At 36.7% G+C, this 22,141-nt stretch overlaps 1 protein-coding gene across 4 annotated transcripts in view; it reads left to right on the top strand.

The window, feature by feature from the left end:
- The first annotated feature begins 925 nt into the window (after positions 1 to 925).
- Positions 926 to 22,141, top strand: part of LOC135140880 (protein kinase C-binding protein NELL2-like) — a 90,554-nt gene continuing 69,338 nt past the window's right edge. For 2 of the 4 annotated variants that reach the window (XM_064071610.1, XM_064071612.1), the window contains exon 1: positions 927 to 1,225. In XM_064071610.1, the coding sequence (XP_063927680.1) occupies positions 1,174 to 1,225 (52 nt within the window). In that variant the 5' untranslated portion in view covers positions 927 to 1,173. Of the gene's footprint in view, positions 1,226 to 22,141 lie in introns of all 4 variants that reach the window. The other 2 variants (XM_064071611.1, XM_064071613.1) reach the window with 2 other exon arrangements.

Raw genomic sequence — 22,141 nt, forward strand, 5'->3', positions numbered from 1 at the left:
TTGAATGATTCCGGATTCTTTTGAGTTCTTCTGGATTCTTTCGGATTCTTTGGATTTTCTCGAATTTTTCGGATTAACAGGGATTCACTTGGCATTTTTCGAATTCTCTTAGATTCTTTGGAAATTCTTTCGATTTTTTTCTTGTATTCCTTAGATTCTCTAGATTCTTTGGTTTCTCTCGCATTATCTCGGATTCTCTCGGACGACACACAGACGACAATTTTTTTAATTTGCGCATATTAAAATAAGCAGGAAGATTATGGGCTCATAAATTACACACCAATCTTAAATCTGGCGTGTATTCATAATAGATACAGTTGTATTGAAAATACTTCCAGAAATTAATTAATTTCGGACACTCAGCACTTTCTTCCTTATAAAAATAGAAAAAGAGAAGACCTACGAAACAAAAATTAGCATCATTTGTAGAAAACAGTTCCGCTTTCATTGGAAAATTCCACCAATATTATCGATACAGAATATCGTCAACGCTTCCCAGAAAGTAAAGTTTGATGTTTGTTTTGATTTAGGAAAACGCAATAATTACCGACGTCATGCCAAAATAAGCGTGCCAAAAGTTAAATATTAATAAGTCAGTTTATTCAGAAATATGTAAAAGTGTGCACTAGAAAATTCTGGGTGTGTTCGAAATTACGTAATCGGGTCATCATCCCCCGACGTTCGTGCGAACAACTCGATTACGAATGATCTCAATCCCGCGCTATCGTGAAACGTCGATTTGGTCGAAATTCAGCGGCAGCTCTATTCGCAGTGTGACCGGAAGGCCGAAATCGCTCCACCCTCATTGGTCCCCCGGCCCAGGTGTCGCCGTCCAAGCCGAACGCCATGGGCCCTCATGGGCCCTCGCCCGGCGTCCGTCCATCAGTCCGGCGGCACCGCGCCGTGCACCGTATCCGCAGTGTAGTATCGCGACGTCGGGACGCCGGCGGGCGCCGGCGCGGACCATTGGTATCCTTCCATCGCAGCTCCGCGTTCAGTCTCTGGCCGTCTTTCGTGGAGTTCGCGCGCCGCCCATCCCCAGCCTTCCCCTGCTGACCATGTGTATTGGCCGCCGCGGCTGGCCGTCCGAGATCTGAGCGTGGGCCCGCCATGGGCCACCCCCGGGCCACCCCCTCGGGCTGACGATTCGGTGCGGGGCCGCGGATCGAGGCCATGGCCTACTGCCTGCTCGCGGTTTGGACCACCCTGCTGTGGCTCGCCTCAGGTAAGCGCTTCCAGCCCTTTCTTTTCCTTCTTTCCAGATTTAAAAATACGCGATGCGTATAAACAAGCGCGCTAGGCGCGGTATAAATAAAACGCGAGACGAGCTTTATGGGCCGGCATTGCCAAAAAGCGCCGAAATGCAGGCGGAAGGATGGCGGCGGCGGCGGCGGCCCACATGGTCTCATGGTCTTCGCAGGCCGAGTCCTGGAAGTAATGATCGGCAGAGGGAGATGCGGCCCGGAGCGCTTTTTCCCTTTTTTGACGCAGACATCTCCCTGAATGGGATCGAAGTGATGGGCAATCGGGCGCTGATAAAACACTCATTTCCATTGCATTATGGCGTTTCGTATTCGAGACGTCGCCTGCATTTCGAGTTTATGCGTGTGTTTTATTCGATAAGTAAAGCGGAAATTTCAGAAGAGGGGAACCGACACAAATTTACTGCGAAAATTTTGACTCGCTACAAGAATATTTCACTTAATACAACGCATAATGACGAAAAAGCAAACTAAAAGTGCGAATAACGAAGTTTCAATTTCGATTTCATCATCCGATTCTCGCATTGTCCATTACGATAACGGTATTATCACTGTTTTATAGCAAAACCCACTCTGCGTAATATTCTCAATAAATCCATTGTTGCAATAATTTTTTTATTAAAATAGTCACGGATAATTTCCTTTTTCTATGGCTCATCACGTTTTTCATCAATAGCCGATGACATACCTAGAATTCAAGGTTATAGCGGTATGGTATAGTTTTCTTGAACGGGAAATTTTTGACAAATCGGAATTTTGGATTTTTTTTGTATTATATAATTCAATGCGTTCGATTTTTTACAAGGATGAGGACCCCGTTTGAGTCCATGCTTATTTTTGCTATTCATCAATGACATACAGACGATTTTTTTAGCACAATTATTTTCATTTTCCAATTCTCTTTGACTTAATAAAGAAACGTTTTTTCTTCTATGACTTCTAAATTGTCATTTCTCGAATTTCACAATTTTTCAGTTTGAGCCCATGGTTATTTTCGCTCTTCATCAATGACATACAAACGCTTATTTTTGAATTAATAATGAATTTAAAAATTGGACTGCAAATACGTGGATTTGTAAACTAATAAAACTTTCATTCCGCCGTATCATCGATATTGGAGAAGTTCTATGCATTTGCACAGTTGACGATTTTTTCATTTAATCTAGAAATACGTTTCATTAGCTAAGTGGGCAGGAAATTCCGTTTCTACATATTAATTCCGAAATGGAGAGTGCAAAAACGTTACCTTCATAATTTTTTTTATGTCCACAATAAAGTTGAAATTATTTCACAACAACAATATAAGTACAAGTTTAAAAACCGATAATGTTCCATTGTTTCCTTTTCGTTGCAGTTAAACTTTATCTTTTTAAGAGAAATTTCCCGTTCAATTGAAAATAGAATTCGCCGTCCGTCTCGCCAATAATCAGCACCACTCACAAAACCTATTCATTGCATATTTTATTTTTAGCTCATGACAAAATAAATTCATCATAAAAATTAACAAACAAACCCATTCAAATTGATTGTTGCATACAGACTTTGGGTTTTAACAGGCAATAAATTTGTTACGCAAACATTTCTATTGCTTTTAAATTAATTGAGCGCCGCTGCGTGCATGCCAAGCACCTCATCGGCGTAATGGGCGCATCAGTACAAGGCCTTTTCCCGATTTAATGGAACCAAGAAATCCGCGTTTGATCATTCACACATCCTTTGTTTCGCAATCGTTGACACTATTTCATTCATAAATTAATCGCGCACGTCGCGATTTTTTTGCGAGTTGGCTTGAAAAGATTTATTCGCTGATTGTGTTCGCAAGTTTGCTTATTTGGATTTTTACGGCCGGGTTAGTTTACGAGGTATAAAGCGAAATTTTAATCAGCAGTTTTCGACGTGGGGCTGGGAAATTGATTGCGCCTTTTACAGGTGGGTTGAGCCCCGAAGACGCGGCGGACAACCCCCGGAGGGACGCCGAGCCGCTGCCTTCCGCTTCCATCGGAAATTCGGGTTAATTTTAATCAGGATAATCTGCATACTGAATATGCGCTAATTACGCGAGTCCGCAGGAATGTGCGTCGGGGAATTTTTCGGCTGGGAGGCAGGAAGGGGTGGACGGAAATTTTCAGCAGGAATGTGGACAGGACAATTGCGAAGTTTCTACATTCGGAGTTGTGTCTCGATTAACTCGACAAAAATTTGCGTTTTCGTGTTTGACTTATCCAGTTTTCAAAATACTTATAATAAACCTTTTCGATATTTTGAACATTTTGGATTTTTAGATTCGTGCAAATGTAGAATCTTGAAATTTTGAGTTTGTGTCGTTTGTGTATTTTTCAAGATTTTAAAATATAACGTGTTTATGGTCATGGACAAATATTTTCGAAAAACTCAGTATGTATTAAATTCGAATTTTTTGAAATTTCTAAAAATTTCGATATTTCAATGGGTGATGCTGGAAAAACGGCTGGAGTTATCGAAAAAACGACTCCAGAAGTGACTTCTACGGCCCGAAATCTCCAAAAATGTGTTTAGTTAAATTTCGAAAATCGTGGAAAATGGGTCGAAATTTGCATAAGGAGTCTACACATAGTGGAAAAATTCATTTTTGAAAAAGTCGTCTTTTCTTTTGTCACTCAACTTTTTGTCCAATAAAATAAGTGATTATAACGAAATCCGGGTGGGTGGGCGTAAGCTCTTTGAATTTTTTTAAATGTGGTTGGACCACTTGAACGAAAGTAAAATTTTCGTCTCGTAAAAATATAATAAGCCGATGAAATTCACCTGACTTAATTTGGAAAATTAAATGTTTTCAATTTATGGTAAGTAAAATAATTTTTTAACGAAAATATATTGGCTTATCCCCTCCAAGAAATTGATGACGTCATCCAAAAATTTTTCCGGATAAATATCTAAAATATGATCAGTCTATGCTTGTATTTTATCACTGCATTCATATTTTTGAAATTTGCTTATACAGGGTGTCTCAAAAAATTAATGACTGAGTTGTTAAAAAATAAATATCCCATCAGATTTAGGAATTTAACTCGTTACTATGGAAATATGCAAATTAACACCTTTTAAATTTAACAAGTTTTTACAAGTTTAATAGGGGCAAAATCAGTTTCATCTTAGCAAGTACTAGCCCCGAAAACATAAGAAATATTTCTAATATTTTGAACATTTTGGATTTTGAGTGTCAACACTGAATTTTCTTAACATTTTCTGATTAATTTTTAATATTTTCCTTTTATTCTACAAAACACTAAATGTATCTTTTCACTTTCAAACTCTCATTATTCTCTAATATTTGAAAAGTCTCATGTTTAGTGAGCACAGCATTAATCGAACAATCGCTTTTAAATCAAATGTTGCTTGTTTTTTCTCGAAAATTTTACTTTTGACTCGATTATGATTTTTTCATGTTCCTGCACTCTGAAAATTAATGCATTATGGAAATTTTAAAATCGCCACTGCCAATTATGTTTCAGATATATTTTAACTAAATATATATCTGATATATTATATATATCATAAACATGATAAATTTGTAATCAAAATGAAAAAATTGATTACATCACCTCACAATATTTCTGAACATATCCTATCTTAAATGCGTAAAATATGATGAATCTATATTTTTTAAATTTGCTTATACAAGGTGTCTCAGAAAAATTAATGACTGAGTTGTTAAAAAATAAATATCCAATCAAATTTAGGAATAGGATATGTCATTTGCCAAGTTAAGTTTTACCTTTGCAAGTCCTAGCCCCGCCCACCATCCCTTTATTTTCTCAGATGATATGTCATTTGCCAAAATCAGTCTTATGTTAGCAAGTACTAGCCCCGCCCACCCGCCCCTATTTTCTCAGAGGATATGTCATTTGCTAAAATCAGCCTTATCCAAGCAAGTACTAGCCCCGCCCACTCGCCCTCTATTTTCTCAGGGAGTATGTGATTTGCCGAAATCAGTTTTATCTTAGCAAATACTAGCCCCGCCCACCCACCCCTATTTTTTCAGAGGATATCATCTGCCAAAGTAAGACTTACCTTAGCAAGTACTAACTAGCAAGTACTACCTTCTGAGAAAATAAAGGGCGGATGGGCGGGGCTAGTACTTGTTAACATAAGTCTTATTTTGGCAGATGACATATCCTCTGTGAAAAAAGGGGCCTGGTGGGCGGGGTAAGCCCTTGCTAAGATAAGGTTGATTTTGGCAAATGATATACCTTCTAAGAAAGTAAAGGGTGGGTGGGCGGGGCTAGTACTTGCTGAGATAAAACTTATTTTGGCAGATGACATCCTCTGAAAAAATAGGGGGCGGGTGGGCGGGCCTAGTCTTTGTTAAGATAAAACTGATTTTGCCCCTATTAGTTTTGTAAAAACTTATGAAATTTAAAGGTGTTAAATTTCAAATTTTCTGTATCTTTTCATTTTTAAACTTTTATCATTCGCTAAAATTTGAAAAGTCGCATGTTTGGTGAGCACAGCATTAATCAAACAATCTATTTTAAATCAAAGAAAATTTATTTTTTGTTGCTTCTTTTTTCACGAAAATTTTATTTTTGACTCAACTATGATTTTTTCATGTTCCTGCACTCTGAAGATTAATGAATTATGGGTATTTTAAAATCTCCACTGCCAACTATGTTTCAGATATATTTTAACTAAATATATTCATTTAGTTTTCAAAACATAAGAAATTTTTCTAATATTTTGAACATTTTGGATTTTGAGTGTCATTAGCGAATTTTCTCAAGATTTTCACTTCATTTTTCTGATTAATTTAACATTCTTCTAAAATTTACCAAGTCTCATGCTTAGTGAGCACAGCATTAATCGAACAATCTCTTTTAAATCAAAGAAAATTTACTTATTGTTGCTTCTTCTTTCACGAAAATTTTACTTTTTACTCAACTATGATTTTTCATGTTTCTACACTCTGAAAATTAAAGTATTATGAGAATTTTAAAATCTCCACTGCCAATTATATTTCAGATGTTTAAACCAAATATGTTCATTGAATTTTCAAAACGTAAGAAATATTTCCAATATTTTGAACATTTTGGATTTTGAGAGTCGTTATTGAATTTTCTTAAAATTTTCGTTTTATTTTTCTGACTAATAAAATGTGCAAAATATGATCAATCTATGCTTGTGATTGATCACTGCATTCATATTTTTTAAATTTGCTTATACAGGGTGTCCCAGAAAAATTAATGACCGAGTTGTTAAAAAATAAATATCCAATCAGATTTAGGAATTTAACTCGTTAAAAAATAAACATGCAATTTAACACATTTTAAATTTAACAAGTTTTTACAAGTTTAATAGGGGCAAAATCAGTCTTATCTTAGCAAGTACTAGCCCCGCCCACCCGCCCCTATTTTCTCAGAGGATATGTCATTTGCCAAAATCAGTCTTATCCAAGCAAGTACTAGCCCCGCCCATCCGCCCCCACTTTTTCAGAGTTTATGTCATCTGCCAAAATCAGTCTTATCTTACCAAGTACTAGCCCCGCCCACCCGCCCTCTATTTTCTCAGGGAGTGTGTGATTTGCTAAAATCAGTTTTATCTTAGCAAATTCTAGCCCCGCCCACCCACCTCTATTTTTTTAGAGTTTATGTCATCTGCCAAAATCAGTCTTATCTTAGCAAGTACTAGCCCCGCCCACCCGCCCTCTATTTTCTCAGGGAGTGTGTGATTTGCTAAAATCAGTTTTATCTTAGCAAATTCTAGCCCCGCCCACCCACCTCTATTTTTTTAGAGTTTATGTCATCTGCCAAAATCAGTCTTATCTTACCAAGTACTAGCCCCGCCCACCCGCCCTCTATTTTCTCAGGGAGTGTGTGATTTGCTAAAATCAGTTTTATCTTAGCAAATTCTAGTCCCGCCCACCCACCTCTATTTTTTTAGAGTTTATGTCATCTGCCAAAATCAGTCTTATCTTACCAAGTACTAGTCCTGCCCACCCGCCCTCTATTTTCTCAGGGAGTGTGTGATTTGCCAAAATCAGTTTTATCTAAGCAAATACTAGCCCCGCCCACCCACCCCTATTTTTTCAGAGGATATGCCATCTGCCAAAATAAGACTTATCTTAGCAAGTACTAACTAGCAAGTACTACCTTGTGAGAAAATAAAGGGTGAATGGGCGGGGCTAGTACTTGTTAATATAAGTCTTATTTTGGCAGATGACATATCCTCTGAGAAAATAGGGGGCGGGTGGGCGGGGTAAGCCCTTGCTAAGATAAGGTTGATTTTGGCAAATGATATACCTTCTAAGAAAGTAAAGGGTGGGTGGGCGGGGCTAGTACTTGCTAAGATAAAACTTATTTTGGCAGATGACATCCTCTGAAAAAATAGGGGGTGGGTGGGCAGGTCTAGTATTTGTTAAGATAAAACTGATTTTGCCCCTATTAGTTTTGTAAAAACTTATGAAATTTAAAGTTGTTAAATTTCAAATTTTCTGTATCTTGACTTTTAAACTTTCGTCATTCGCGAAAATTTGCAAAGTCGCCTGTTTAGTGAGCACAGCATTAATCGAAAAATCTTTTTTAAATCGAAGAAAATTTTTTTTTTGTTGGTTCTTTTTTCACAAAAATTTTATTTTTGACTCAACTATGATTTTTTCATGTTACTGCACTCTGAAAATTATATATTATGGATATTTTAAAATCTCCACTGCCAACTATGTTTCAGATATTTAACCTAAGTAAATTTATTCATTTAGTTTTGAAAACATAAGGAATATTTCCAATATTTTAAACATTTTGGATTTTGAGTGTGATTACGAATTTTCTTAAGATTTTCACTTCATTTTTCTGATTAATGCAACATTCTTCTAAAATTTAATAAGTCTCATGCTTAGTGAGCACAGCATTAATCAAACATATTCCCGCCCACCCGCCCTATCTCAACTGTGACGATTGTGTGAAAAATAAGGATTTCATAATTAAGCCCCGCCCTCTGGGCTCACGACGAATAAAAAAAATCATCACAATTGAGATAGGGCGGGTGGGTGGGGCTTATATTTTCCCTCTTTATTTAATATACGTAGCCATCTTTTCACAACAAGAAACTTAGAACATGATTAAAATGGTGTACATTTTTGCAAGGAATGATGAATTTTGCAATTATGGGGCGGAGCCTAATTAACAAAACCGATATTTCCTTATACAAATTTTCCATTTTAAATATATTTTAAGTTTCATGTTGTGAAAAGAAGTCTGGATATATGAAAACAAAAAGGCAAAATGTAAGCCCGCCCACCCGCCCTGTCTCAATTGTAATGATTTTTTTTATTCGCCGTGAACCAAGGGGGCGGAGCTTAACTGCAAAATACTTATTTCTTCACAAGAAATTATAAACATGTTTTCGACTATCGTGTTGTTCAAAGAATACTATGCATATGCATACTATGCATTACTGTTAAAAGCTTAAAACACGTTTAAAGTGGTAAATTATTGTAAGGAAATATGGATTTTGCAATTAGGCTCCGCCCCTCCGTCTGGCAACGAATGAAAACTTCATTACTACATATTTAGATCGGGGGGATCTTTGGCTTCAATTGTTTCTTAATATATGCAGTATTCTTTGAATAGCACGATACTCAAAAACATGGTTTTTATTTCTCGTAGAGAAATGAGGATTTTGCAGTTAAGCTCCGCCTTCTTGGCTCACGAGGAATAAAAAAAATCATCACAATTGAGATAGGGTGGGTGGGCGGGGCTACATTTTGCCTTTTTTGCTTAATATGTGTAGACTTATTTCGACAATAAGAAACTTGAAACTTGTGTATAATGTTAAATTTTTGTAGTAATTTTCCACTTTTCTTCTACAACCTCTTTAATACGGCAAAAGTTGAACATCAAAGTTACTATAAACGGCAACTTGGTAATTTTCGTTGTTTTAAAAGAGATTATTTAATTAATGTTTATTTATTTATTTATTAATTTTGCAAAATTCTACGTTTGCTTGAATTTAAAAAACCAAAATGTGTAAAACACCGAAAATGTTTCTTATATTTTCAAAATTGAATGATTATTCTTAGTAGAAGCACATTTGACGACCGAGATTTTAAAACTTTTCAGAAAAATTTTATCAAATTTAGCTTAAATTATATATAGGTGATTCTCTGGCAAGTGGTTTTTTTCAAAATTTTACTTCCAATCTCGTTCTTTGCACTTATTCCATACACCAAAGATTAAACAATTGTTGAATTACAATAAAAATAAGTACCGAGTAACGAGTCCCCGCTTCTTCGCTAAACCGACTTAACATTTATTTCTACTATGTTTTTATTTTTTTCCTTAAGTTAATAAAACTCAACAAGGGTCACTAGATCAACGCCACCAGAAGCCGTGTTTGCGTAGGTTTTTATCAAAACTGTTCCTCCATTTTCGCTATTTCGCTGCGTTCTGTACATATTTTCATATACTACAAACCGTGAAATTACAAATTTATTAAAATTATAAAAAAAATTTAAACAAGGCACTATAAGGTAATATATTCTTAGTAATTGTGTCTATTTTTGTCAAATAGTGACACACTTATCGTGCATGGCAACCACTATAAAAAATGTTCCCGAGTCGCTCCACTTTGATGAATTTTTTAAAATAGAAATGTCACAATGCAGTTTTCGTGTCGGAATGTTATTAATAGCGGGAACAGTAGGTGACGCAGTGTCTAGGGAGACAAGTGACGGAGCCGTACAGTCTGATACCATTGGAAATGGTGGTGTATTTAGTTACCAGGGTAGAATCCGCCCGCATCCGTTAAAAAACGACCGAAAATTCACGCTGTTTGTAAATTCGCACAGAAACAATTAGCCCAATCTGAGATTCAATTATTCACGGGAATGAACAGTTTAATTGAACGCTAATGAAATTTAAAGCATTCCCGGATTCTTTTATAACTTCATAAGTTTCGGAGCGAATTGCTCAAAGTTGGGCGGAAATTTCGAGCGAATTAATAAATTTGTCTTCGGGATTTAATTAGAGAACGTTTGTTGGAAGTTCGGCAAGAAAGAGTGGCGAGTTTGCTGGAATTTCGCATTATCGTGAAGTAATTATGGTAAAAATTTCGTAACCCTTTCTGCATTCACGTGTGCGGTCTAACCCAAAAATTGCATCAAAGTTTTTGCCAAAAACTAAATATCAGACCACCAGACTTGTTGACTTCGAACATGTTGCTTAGACAAAAATATATTTCTGTGCGATCCACTTTAAAAATAACAACTGGCTAAACAGACGAAAACAGTTCGTTGAAATTAATTAAATCCGAGAAGACAGGACCTTCCCATTGAGTAGAAGCCGACACAACAAATTCCGAAAGGAGAATAGTAAATTATTCAGCGACGACTCACATTTGACATACTCATTTCTTAACAGCCATCAGGAGTGCAAATATTTGCAGCCGCTTTGACGATAAACAGGTAGAGGTACCGCTTAAATATTTATCTCGTAAATCTTTCAAAGAGCAAACACTTCCTCGGACTGGAAGCGCTAGAATCGGAATTGATAATAGGCGATTTTTTCGAAAGAGGAAATAAATGCAACATCAAGCATAGGAAAGTAGTTTTTACCCAAACTAGTTCAGTTTTTTTCAGAATAAAAATTCTGTACTCTCGTGAACGCTTTGTGTACTTTCTAGAACCAATTTAAATATGAAGTAGATCTTGCGTGAAATAATTTCGTTCGAGCTGGATACATTTTTTGTTCCCTTTGGCATTAATCGATTCTTATAATTTTATTACAACTTCTCAAAGCACATTTCCTTTGATTGCTAAGAAATGTAATTTTAAAACTGTCAAAACTACTCTGTGATTATCAAAGCTCTTGAGATGTGGCTGAAATTTGACGCTGAAATATTCCTTGTGGAGTCGCATAAATTGACGTATTTTCGATAATTACCAATTAAGTCGGTTAAAATTGAACCGAATTTTCAATAAAAACGAAAGTTTCTACAGAATGAAGTTTTAGAAGATTGATGTTAATTTTCAGAGACAAGAATTGTAAGTAAATCGTAAGTACCAAATATAAAAAAAAGAGATTGTTTGATTAATGTTGTGTTCATTAATCATGCGACTTTTTAAACTTTAACGAAAGGTGAAAGTTTGAACCTGAAAGGTATATTTATTGTTTTGTAGGAGAGTAGAAGAATGTTGAAACAATTAGGAAAATAGCTAAAAATCTTGAAAAGTTCACAAATGACACACAAAATTAAAATTTCAAGATTTCACGTTTGTATATTTAGTTGAAATTTCTGCAACACATGTGGTGACCGAGATTTTAAATTTTCTATAATACATTAATTTTAGGAGCGAAAAAGTGTGGAAAAATCATAATTGAGTCAAATGTGAAAATTTCCTAAAAAAAAAGACAACAAAAAGTAAATTTTCGTTGATTGGAAGGAGATCGTTTGATTAATGCTGTGCTCACTAAACATGCGACTTTTGAAATTTTAGCAAGTGAAAAGTTAGATTTAGTGTTTTATAGAAAAAAGGGAGAATGTTGAATTAATCAGAAAAATGAAGTGCAAATCTTAAGAAAATTCATTGATGATACTCAAAATCCATGTTCAAAATATTGGAAATATTTCTTGTTTTCAAATCTAAATGAATATATTTAGTTTAAATATCTGAAACCTAATTGGCAGTTTTATCTTAACAAATACTAGGCCCGCCCACCCGCCCCCTATTTTTCGAGAGTATATGTCATTTGCCGAAATCAGTCTTATCTTAGCAAGTACTAGCCCCGCCCACCCACCCGTATTTTCTTAGAGGATACGTCATCTGCCAAAATAAGACTTATGTTAGGAAGTACTAGGCCCGCCCACCCGCTCTTCATTTTTTCAGAAGGTAGTACTTGCTAGTATTTGCTAAGATAAGTCTTATTTTGGCAGATGACATATCCTTTGAAAAAATAGGGGTGGGTGGGCGGGGTTAGTATTTGCTAAGATAAGACTGATTTTGGGAAATGCCATACCTCTGACAAAGTAGGGGGCGGATGGGCGGGGCTAGCACTTGCTAAGATAAGACTGATTATTCCCTTACTGTCAAAATTTGTTAAATTTAAAAGGTGTTAAATTGAATATTTCCATAGTAACGAGTTAAATTCCTATATCTATATCGGCAAATTAAAAAAAATAATTATATGTTAAAAATATATCACAAGTATAGACTAATCATATATTACACATTTAAGAGAGGATATATTCGGCAATATTTTGAGGTGACGTCATCAATCAAAATCAATAAAAGAAATCTACGCATTCATTAATTTTTTTTGGGTCACTCTGTATATGCAAATCCAAAAAATATGAATGTAATGATAAATCACAATCACGGGTAGTAACAGACCCAATCTGTCGTGGATGCAATGAAGAAGAGGAAACAGCTGAGCACATTCTTCGTGAGTGTCCAGCCCTAGCCTCCTACAGGGAATCCATACTAGGGGACATCTGGCCTAGTATGGCAAATATCAGGGAGTTTCCACCCTCTGCATTACTCAGGTACATTCAAGCAGTTGGATGGCTTGACGAGTAGAGGAGCGGGAAAACACCCTGATATGGACTTGGGGAAGGTACAATGGGCCCAAAGGCGAGGCCTAAGTGCCGGCTGGCTACGGTCAGCCCCCATAAATTAAGAATCCAGAATCCAGAAATCACAATCACAGATTGATCATATTTTGTACATTTTATTAATCAGAAAAATAAAACGAAAATCTTAAGAAAATTCAATAACGACACTCACAATCCAAAATGTTCAAAATAGTGGAAATATTTCTTACGTTTTGAAAATTAAATGAACATATTTGGTTGAAATATAATTGGCAGGGGAGATTTAAAAATTATCATAATACATTAATTTTCAGAGTGTAGAAACCTGGAAAATCATAGTCGAGTCAAAAGTAAAATTTTCGTAAAAAACAAGCAACAAAAATAAATTTTCTTTGATTGTTCGATTAATGCTGTGCTCATTAAACATGTAACTTTTCAAATTTTAGCGAATAATGAGAGTTTAAAAGTGAAAAGATACATTTAGTGTTTTGTAAAATAACAAGAAAATGTTGAGTAGTAGTACTTGTTAACATAAGTCTTATTTTGGCAGATGACATATCTTCCGAGAAAATAGGGGGTGGGTGGGCGGGGCTAGTACTTGGTAAGATAAGGTTGATTTTGGCAAATGGCATATCCTTAAGAAAAGAGAGGGGCTAGTCCTTGGTAAGAAAAGATTTGCAATTTAACACCTTTAAATTTCACAAGTTTTTGCAATATTAATAAGGGCAAAATTAGTTTTATCTTAACAAATACTGGGCCCGCCCACCCGCCCTCTACTTTTCCAGAGGATGTAAGTTGCCGAAATAAGTTTTATCTTAGCAAGCACTAGGGCGGAGCCTAATTGGAAAATCCATATTTCTTTACAAATATTTACCATTTTAAACGTGTTTTAAGTTTGGAAGAATAAAAAATATCCTCACAATTGAGGGGGGTGGGTGGGTGGGCGGGGTTTATATTTTGAATTTTTTTCTTAATATGCATACTATTCTTTGAACAACACGATACTCAAAAAGATGTTTTTAATTTCTTGTAGAGAAATAAGGATTTTGCAGTTAAGCTCCGCCCCTCTTGGTCCACGACGAATTAAAAAAAATCATCACAATCGAGACAGGGTGGGTGGGCGGGCTTATATTTTGCCTTTTGTTTTAATATGTGCAGGCTTCTTTTGGCAACATGAAACTTAAAATATGTTTAAAATGGAAAATTTGTATAAGGAAATATCGGTTTTGCAATTAGGCTCCGCCCCATAACTGCAAAATCCATATTTCCTTGCAAAAATGTACCACTTAAACCAAGTTGTAAGTTTCTTGTTGTGAAAAGATGGCGATGTATATTAAGAAAAAAAAAGGTAAAATATAAGCCCCGCCCACCCACCCTATCTCAATTCTGATGATTTTTTTTATTCGTGGTAAGCTGAGGGGTGGATCCTAATTGCAAAATCCACATTTCCTTACAAATATTTACCATTTTAAACGTGTTTTAAGTTTATAAGAATAAAAAATATCACAATTGAGGTGGGGTGGGTGGGCGGGGTTTATATTTTGACTTCTTTTCTTAATATGCTTACTATTCTTTGAACAAGACGATACTCAAAAACATGTTTTTAATTTCTGGTAAAGAAATAAGGATTTTGCAGTTAAGCTCCGCCCCTCTTGGTTCACGAGGAATAAAAAAATCATCACAATCGAGATAGGGTGGGTGGGCGGGCTTATATTTTGCCTTTTGTTTTAATATGTGTAGACTTCTTTTCACTACATAAAACTTAAAACATGTTTAAAATGGAAAATTTGTATAAGGAAATATCGGTTTTGCAATTAGGCTCCGCCCTATAACTGTAAAATCCATATTTCCTTGCAAAAATGTACCATTTTAACCATGTTCTAAGTTTCTTGTTGTGAAAAGATCGATACGTATATTAAAAAAAAAGGCAAAATATAAGCCCCACCCACCCGCCCTATCTCAATTCTGATGATTTTTTTTATTCGTCGTCGGCTGAGAGACTTTAATATGCAATATTTCCCTAGACAAGTTTACCATTTTAAACATGTTTTTAGTTTCTTGTTGTGAAAAGATGGAGTACATATATTACGAAAAAAAAGCAAAATGTAGCCCCACCCACTCGCCCTATCTGAATTGTGATGATTTTTTTAACTGCAAAATCCTTATTTCTCCACGAGAAATTAAAAACATGTTTTTGAGTATCGTGTTATTCAAAGAATATTATGTACATATATTAAGAAAAAATTAAAACCAAAGATTAAGCCACACCCATACCTGCCCTGATCTAAATAGTAGTGAAGTTTTCATTCGTTGTCATACCGAGGGGCGGAGCCCAATGGCAAAATCCATATTATCTTACAAAAATTTACCATTTTAAACGTGTTTTAAGTTTTTAACATTAAAGAAATCATCACAATAGCGATGGGGTGGGTGGGCGGGATTTATATTTTGACTTTTTTTCTTAACATGCATTATATTCTTTGAACAACACGATACTGAAAAACATGTTTTTAATTTCTTGTAAAGAAATAGGTATTTTATAGTTAAGCCCCGCCCCCTTGCATCACAGCGAATAAAAAGAATCATCACAATTGAGATAGGGCGGGTGGGCGGGCTTACATTTTGCCTTTTTGTTTTAATATTTGCGCACTTCTTTTTACAATATGAAACGTAAAACATGTTTAAAATGTAAAATTTTTATAAGGAAATATCGATTTTGTAATTAGTACCATTTTAACCATGTTTTAAGTTTCTTGTCATGGAAAGATGACTATGCATATTAAGAAAAAAAAGACACTACATTATAATTACAAAAAAAGATTACTTTTTGCTCAATTATGTTTTTTCTAAATTTCTGCACTCTGAAATTTTAAAATCTCGGCCTCCAAATGTGTTATAGATGTGGTCAGAACTAAGTAAGTTCGTTTAGTTTTCAAAATGTAATGAAACATTTTCAATATTTTGAACATTCTGAACTTTCAGATTTATCCAAACGTAGAATCTTGGAAATTATGGTGTCATGACCTCTAGAATATGAAAAAAGTAGTTTCCCGTTTCCGTCTGTCTGTCTGTCTGTTTGTCTGCGTGTCTGTCTTTATCCATTTTTGTTAGACGAGTAATCTCCGAAACTACTGGACCGATTGTTGGCATATATATTAGGAATATCATGTAGATGGTTAAATGCTAACTAAAATTTGGCTAGTCATCCCCACCACCAATAGGATGACGTCATCTCCAAAATCCATAATAAAACATTTTATTTAATTTCATGCAATAAGATATTCTTGCACTTGTGGTTTAAATGTGCAAAATATGGTGTTAAAAAGTCGCATGTTGAGTGAGCACAGAATTAATCAGGGTCTCTTTTAAATCTAGGAATTACGATTTTTTCACATATCTGTACTCTGGAAATGTTAACAAAATAGAAAATATCTGCAAAATAACGTTCTGAGTAAAAATATAGTAAAATAAAATCGAAATAGTTGCACATGTTTAAAATGCGTCCGTTTCATTATTCAACGCTTCCTTTTGTGTTTGTCACCTTTTGTAAGTTGCGTTATTGCACGTCGCCGCAAACTCTAAATTGCTCATTTTTCCAACTGTTGAATACCGTGGTCCTGGGGAGTCACCCTCACAATTCAATCGTCCCTCGGCAATAAATGCTTTGAGATGAAAACGACCAGGGAAATTTGCGAGATGATGGGGTGGCGAGCAAATAGTGACCAACGCACACCTCTAAATGGCCTGGGGTTCGATATTGTGTTTATTTAGCGAGCGGTCGCCGGCAAATAGTTTTATTGCGCGCAATTCTTGACCAATCCAATCCGAAACATGTATCTACCGTCAGTAATTGGGTAATTTGTAATGTACTGTTTACGAGTAGTAAAGTCTCGTTCGATGACAGAAAATTGGGCGTCGTGCTGCGAGCCAAGGCGACGCTAATTAGACGAATTCTAAAGGTAATGAGGGAGTTTCTACGTATCAAGTTCGCAATTAGCCCCATTGTCCGAGGACCTCTCGTACAATCGCACCAATTAGACTCCGGTGCATTAACACGACTTGCATTATGTTCGCTGAAAGGACGAATTAAGGAAACCGCCAGGATTATGCACCACGAAAGATTCAAGAACAATGACGCGACAAGGTCGCGAGTCACGTGCGAGCTCTTGATCAGACTGTACGCCGCCGCCCCCCCGAATCTCGATAAAATAAAAGCGCCAAAAGATTAAGAGCACTTAGCCCTCACGTAATTAAACCTTTTCATTCTTTGTCGGATGGCGGCGGCTCGGAGCTGTTTAACGTCTTCCCTTTCATCCTACAGTCAATACCCGTCATCCTGACATCCTTTTCATAAATACCGTGTCCTGTGCCATAAACTCCTGCTTAATATTAAAACCTTATAAGAATCCAGCACGAACAGTCAATCATTATCGATTGAAAAATCGTCACGCAACTTCATTAAATCGCTTTTTATAGGGTTATGTTAATAACGAGAGCTAATACAGCGGGTTTCCGGGAATTGCCACATATTAGGGATTAATTAAATTCAGTTTTATTTTCAGCCAGGGCTAGTCGCGTGCATCGGGCCGACCTAATCCAATTTTCCGCCGTCGATATTTCGAGAACTTCGGAAATATCGAAGGTGGCTTGTAACAACCAACAAAAGTAAAATTTCCATGCCCGCCTGAAACACTCACCCCGCCGTGAAAATAATTCCCTGTCATTCCCAGAATCTCCCCAATTTCCTTCGCCCCGTCCAGCACGTACGCCCATCAAAAAACGGCGAGTTTCCGTGACTCCGCCGACGTCTCGAATTGTTTTAGCCCAATTCCTGCGACTCCATGGGGCGGGAACGTAATGGGAGATTCGTCCTGTGGGGTGCGAGAGTGAAACCCCGCTTAATTTGTCCGCTAATAACAAGTGCGATGAGATGTGAAATGAGTTTGGACAAGGGCCATTTGTGTGACAGCTGCGACGACTGGGTTTTGACGACGGTGTCGTGTGCCAGCTCCTCGGAAATTAATTATACGGAATTCTGTGACATCCCCAAAGGACGACAGGAGCTTCTGTTGACAGGACTCGCGGGTTGTGTTACATGGGTGGGATGCGTCGGAGCGTGCGATGATCGGGGTAAGGTGCGGAGGAATCTCGGGGACGGTTAAGTTTACAAAATTTGAATAGCGGTTACTGCGCAAATTTTGAGGTGACGTCATGGCCTGGGCGGTGGGGACGTCTCGAAGCTTCTAAAACACGATAAAAAAATTAGTCGACAGAATTTACAGCTTGTCCAATCCAGCTCTTTGGAAAAACTAGAAGATCTGATTTTGAGAATTTTATTGTTTTTTATGGCAACCATTATAAGCTAAAATGGGCGGAGCTGAGATTACCTTTTGTCTTAAGAGTCTCTCTTCAGTCGAATGACTACCCTTATTATTGTTCAGTCTTACTTTAACAAGACTAGCCCCGCCCACCCGCCCTCTCTTTTCTTAGAGTCTATGTGATTTGCCAAAATCAATTTTCTCTCAACAAGTACTAACAAAAAAAAAAATGAAAAATCGAAAAAATTGGAGTTCGAGAAATTAAAGACGACAAAAATTGAAAAATCGAAAAAGTAAAGAATAATTAAAAATTGAAAACTCCTGAAAAATGTTTTTCAGAGCCAATAAGAATGAATGATCAAAACGGAGTAGGGGAAGGTGGGAGGAGCCACTCTTTACTTTGTTTTAAAACTTAGATTCTACCGCTTGTTAAAATATATTTCAATTCTCATTTTACAAAATCAGTTTTAGTCAAGTAAGGAAGGAGGTGGGCGGAGCTATATTCAGCTTTAGCAATAGACTTATGAGATAAGACTAGCCCCGCCCACCCACCCATCGTCATTCAGTGATTCATTTGTCTGCTCTGAATGAAAAGTGGATTTTATACTAAATAGAAATAAAATTAATAGTTAAAATGAGAAGAACCCGGGTGGGCGGGGTTAGTCCTTGCTATGATAACACTGATTTTGGCATATGATATACCCTGTAAAAAAATAGGGGCGGGTGGGTGGGGCTAGTACCTGCTACGGTAAGACTGAATTTGGCAAATGACATACCTTCTAAGAAAACAGAGGGCGGGCATGTGGGTGGGGCTAGCACTTTTGACTTCGTTTTATATCTTAGATTCTACCGCTTGTCAAAATAGAGTTAAATTCTCATTGTGCAATAATTTAAATAAGCTAGTGAAATAGATAAAAAAGGTGGGCGGAGCTGAGTTTAGTTTTTTTCTTAAGAGTATCTCTTCGTTCCACTGAGTACTCTTATTATTGTTCAGTCTTACTTTAACAAGACTAGCCCCGCCCACCCACCCTCTCTCTTCTTTGGGTGTATGTGATTTGCCAAATTCAGTTTTCTCTTAACAAGTACTAACAAAAAAAAAATGGAAAACTGAAAAAATGCAGTTCGAAAAATTGAAGACGTCAAAAATTGAAAACTTCTAGAAGTTTCATTCTTCAGAGTCAATAAGAATGAATGATCAAAACGGAATAAGGGTCGGTGGGAGGGGCCACTTTTTACTTTGATTTAAATCTTAGATTCTACCGTTTGTCAAAATAGAATTCAACTGCCATTTCTCAATAAATAAAATCAGTTAGTCAAATGAAGAAGGAAATGGGCGGAGCTATATTCAATTTTAGCAATAGACTTATGAGATAGCAGTAGCCCCGCCCACCCACCCACCGTCATTTCAGTGATTCATTTGTCTGTTCTGAATGTAAGGTGGATCTTATACTAAATAGAAATAAAATTAGTAGTTAAAATGAAAAGAATCCAGGTGGGCGGAGTTAGAACTTGCTATGGTAAAAGTGATTATGGCACATCATATACCCTGTAAGAAAATAGGGGCGGGTGGGTGGGGCTAGTACCTGTTTCGGTAAGACTGAATTTGGCAAATGACATATCTTCTAAGCCAATAGAGGGCGGGTGGGTGGGGCTAGTACCTGCTAAGATAAGACTGATTTTGGCAAATGACATACCCTCTAAGAAAACAGAAGGCGGGCGTGTGGGTGGGGCTAACACTTTTGACTTCGTTTTATATCTTAGATTCTACCGCTTGTCAAAATAGAGTTAAATTCTCATTGTGATATAATTCAAATACGTTAGTGAAATAGATAAAAAAGGTGGGCGGAGCTGAATTTTTTTTTTTTCTTAGGAGTCTCTCTTCGTTCCACTGAGTACTCTTATTATTGTTCAGTCATACCTTAACAAGACTAGCCCCGCCCACCCACCCTCTCTCTTCTTTGGGTGTATGTGATTTGCCAAATTCAGTTTTCTCTCAATAAGTACTAACAAAAAAAAATGGAAAACTGAAAAAATGCAGTTCGAAAAATTGAAGAAGGTAAAAATTGAAAACTTCTAGAAGTTTCATTCTTCAGAGCCAATAAGAATGAATGATCAAAACGGAATAGGGGTCGGTGGGAGGGGCCACTTTTTACTTTGATTTAAATCTTAGATTCTACCGTTTGTCGAAATAGAATTCAACTGCCATTTCTCAATAAATAAAATCAGTTAGTCAAATGAAGAAGGAAGTGGGCGGAGCTATATTCAGTTTTAGCAATAGACTTATGAGATAGCAGTAGCCCCGCCCACCGTCATTTCAGTGATTCATTTGTCTGTTCTGAATGTAAGGTGGATCTTATACTAAATAGAAATAAAATTAGTAGTTAAAATGAAAAGAATCTAGATGGGTGGAGTTAGAACTTGCTATGGTAAAAGTGATTATGGCACATCATATACCCTGTAAGAAAATAGGGGCGGGTGGGTGGGGCTAGTACTTGCTACGGTAAGACTGAATTTGGCAAATGACATATCTTCTAAGCCAATAGAGGGCGGGTGGGTGGTGCTAGTACCTGCTAAGATAAGACTGATTTTGGCAAATGACATACCCTCTAAGAAAACAGAGGGCGGGCTGACTTTGTTTTAAATCTTAGATTCTACCGCTTGTCAAAATAGAATTCAATTCTCATTGTGCAGTAATTCAAATAAGTCAGTGAAATAGAGAAAAAAAAAGTGAGCGGAGCTGAGTTTAGCTTTTTTCTTAAGAGTCTCTCTTCGTTCCAGTGACTAATCTTATTATTGTTCAGTCTTAATTTAACAAGACTAGCCCCACCCACCCGCCCTCTCTTTTCTTAGAATGTATATGATTTGCCAAAATCAGTTTTCTCTTAACAAGTACTAACAAAAAAAAAGTAAAAATCGAAAAAATGCAGTTCGAAAAATTGAAGACGTCATAAATTGAAAAATCCAAAAAGTGAATAATTAAAAATTGAAAACTCCTGGAAGTTTCTTTCTTCACAGCCAATAAGAATGAGTGATCGAAACAGAATAGGAGTCGGTGGGAGGGGCCACTTTTTACTTTGTTTTAAATCTTAGAGTCTACCGCTAGTCAAATTAGAATGCAACTCACATTTCTCAATAAATAAAATCAGTTAGTCAAATGAAGAAGGAGGTGGGCGGGGCTATGTTCAGGTGTATCAATAGACTGTTGAGCAAAAACTAGCCCCGCCCACCCACCCACCGTCATTTCAGTGATTCATTTGTCTGCGCTGAATGAAAAGTAGACTTATACTAAATAGAAATAAAATCAGTAGTTAAAATGAGAAGAACCCGGGTGGGCGGGGTTAGTACTTACTATGATAAAAAAGATTTTGGCACATCATCTACCCTGTAAGAAAATAGGGGCGGGTGGGCGGGGCTAGTACCTGCTACGATAAGACTGAATTTGGCAAATAACATACCTTCTAAGAGTATAGAGGACGGGCTGGTAGGTGGGGCTAGCACTTTTGACTTTGTTGTAAATCTTAGATTCTTCCGCTTGTCAAAATAGAATTCTACTCCCATTTCACAATACATAAAATCAGTTAGTCAAATAAAGAAGGAGGTGGGCGGGGCTATGTTCAGCTTTATCAATAGACTTATGAGCAAGAACTAGCCCCGCCCACCCACCCACCGTCATTTCAATGATTCATTTATCTACTCCGAATAAAAAGTGGGCTTATACTAAATAGAAATAAAATTAGTAGTTAAAATGAGAACAACCCGGGTGGGCGGGGTTAGTACTTACTGTGATAATAAAGATTTTGGCACATCATATACTCTGTGAGAAAATAGGGGCGGGTGGGTGGGCCTAGTATCTGCTACAGTAAGACTAAATTTGGCAAATGACATACCTTCTAAGAAAATAGAGGACAGGTGGGTGGGGCTAGCACTTTTAACTTTGTTTTATTTCTTAGATTTTACTGCTTGTCAAAATAGAGTTAAATTCTCATTGTGCAGTAAGTCAAA

This window comes from Zophobas morio, unplaced genomic scaffold, assembly GCF_036711695.1.
Source record: "Zophobas morio isolate AGI-343-1 ecotype UQ-CSIRO unplaced genomic scaffold, CSIRO_AGI_Zmor_V1 ptg000041l, whole genome shotgun sequence".
NCBI lineage: Eukaryota > Metazoa > Arthropoda > Insecta > Coleoptera > Tenebrionidae > Zophobas > Zophobas morio.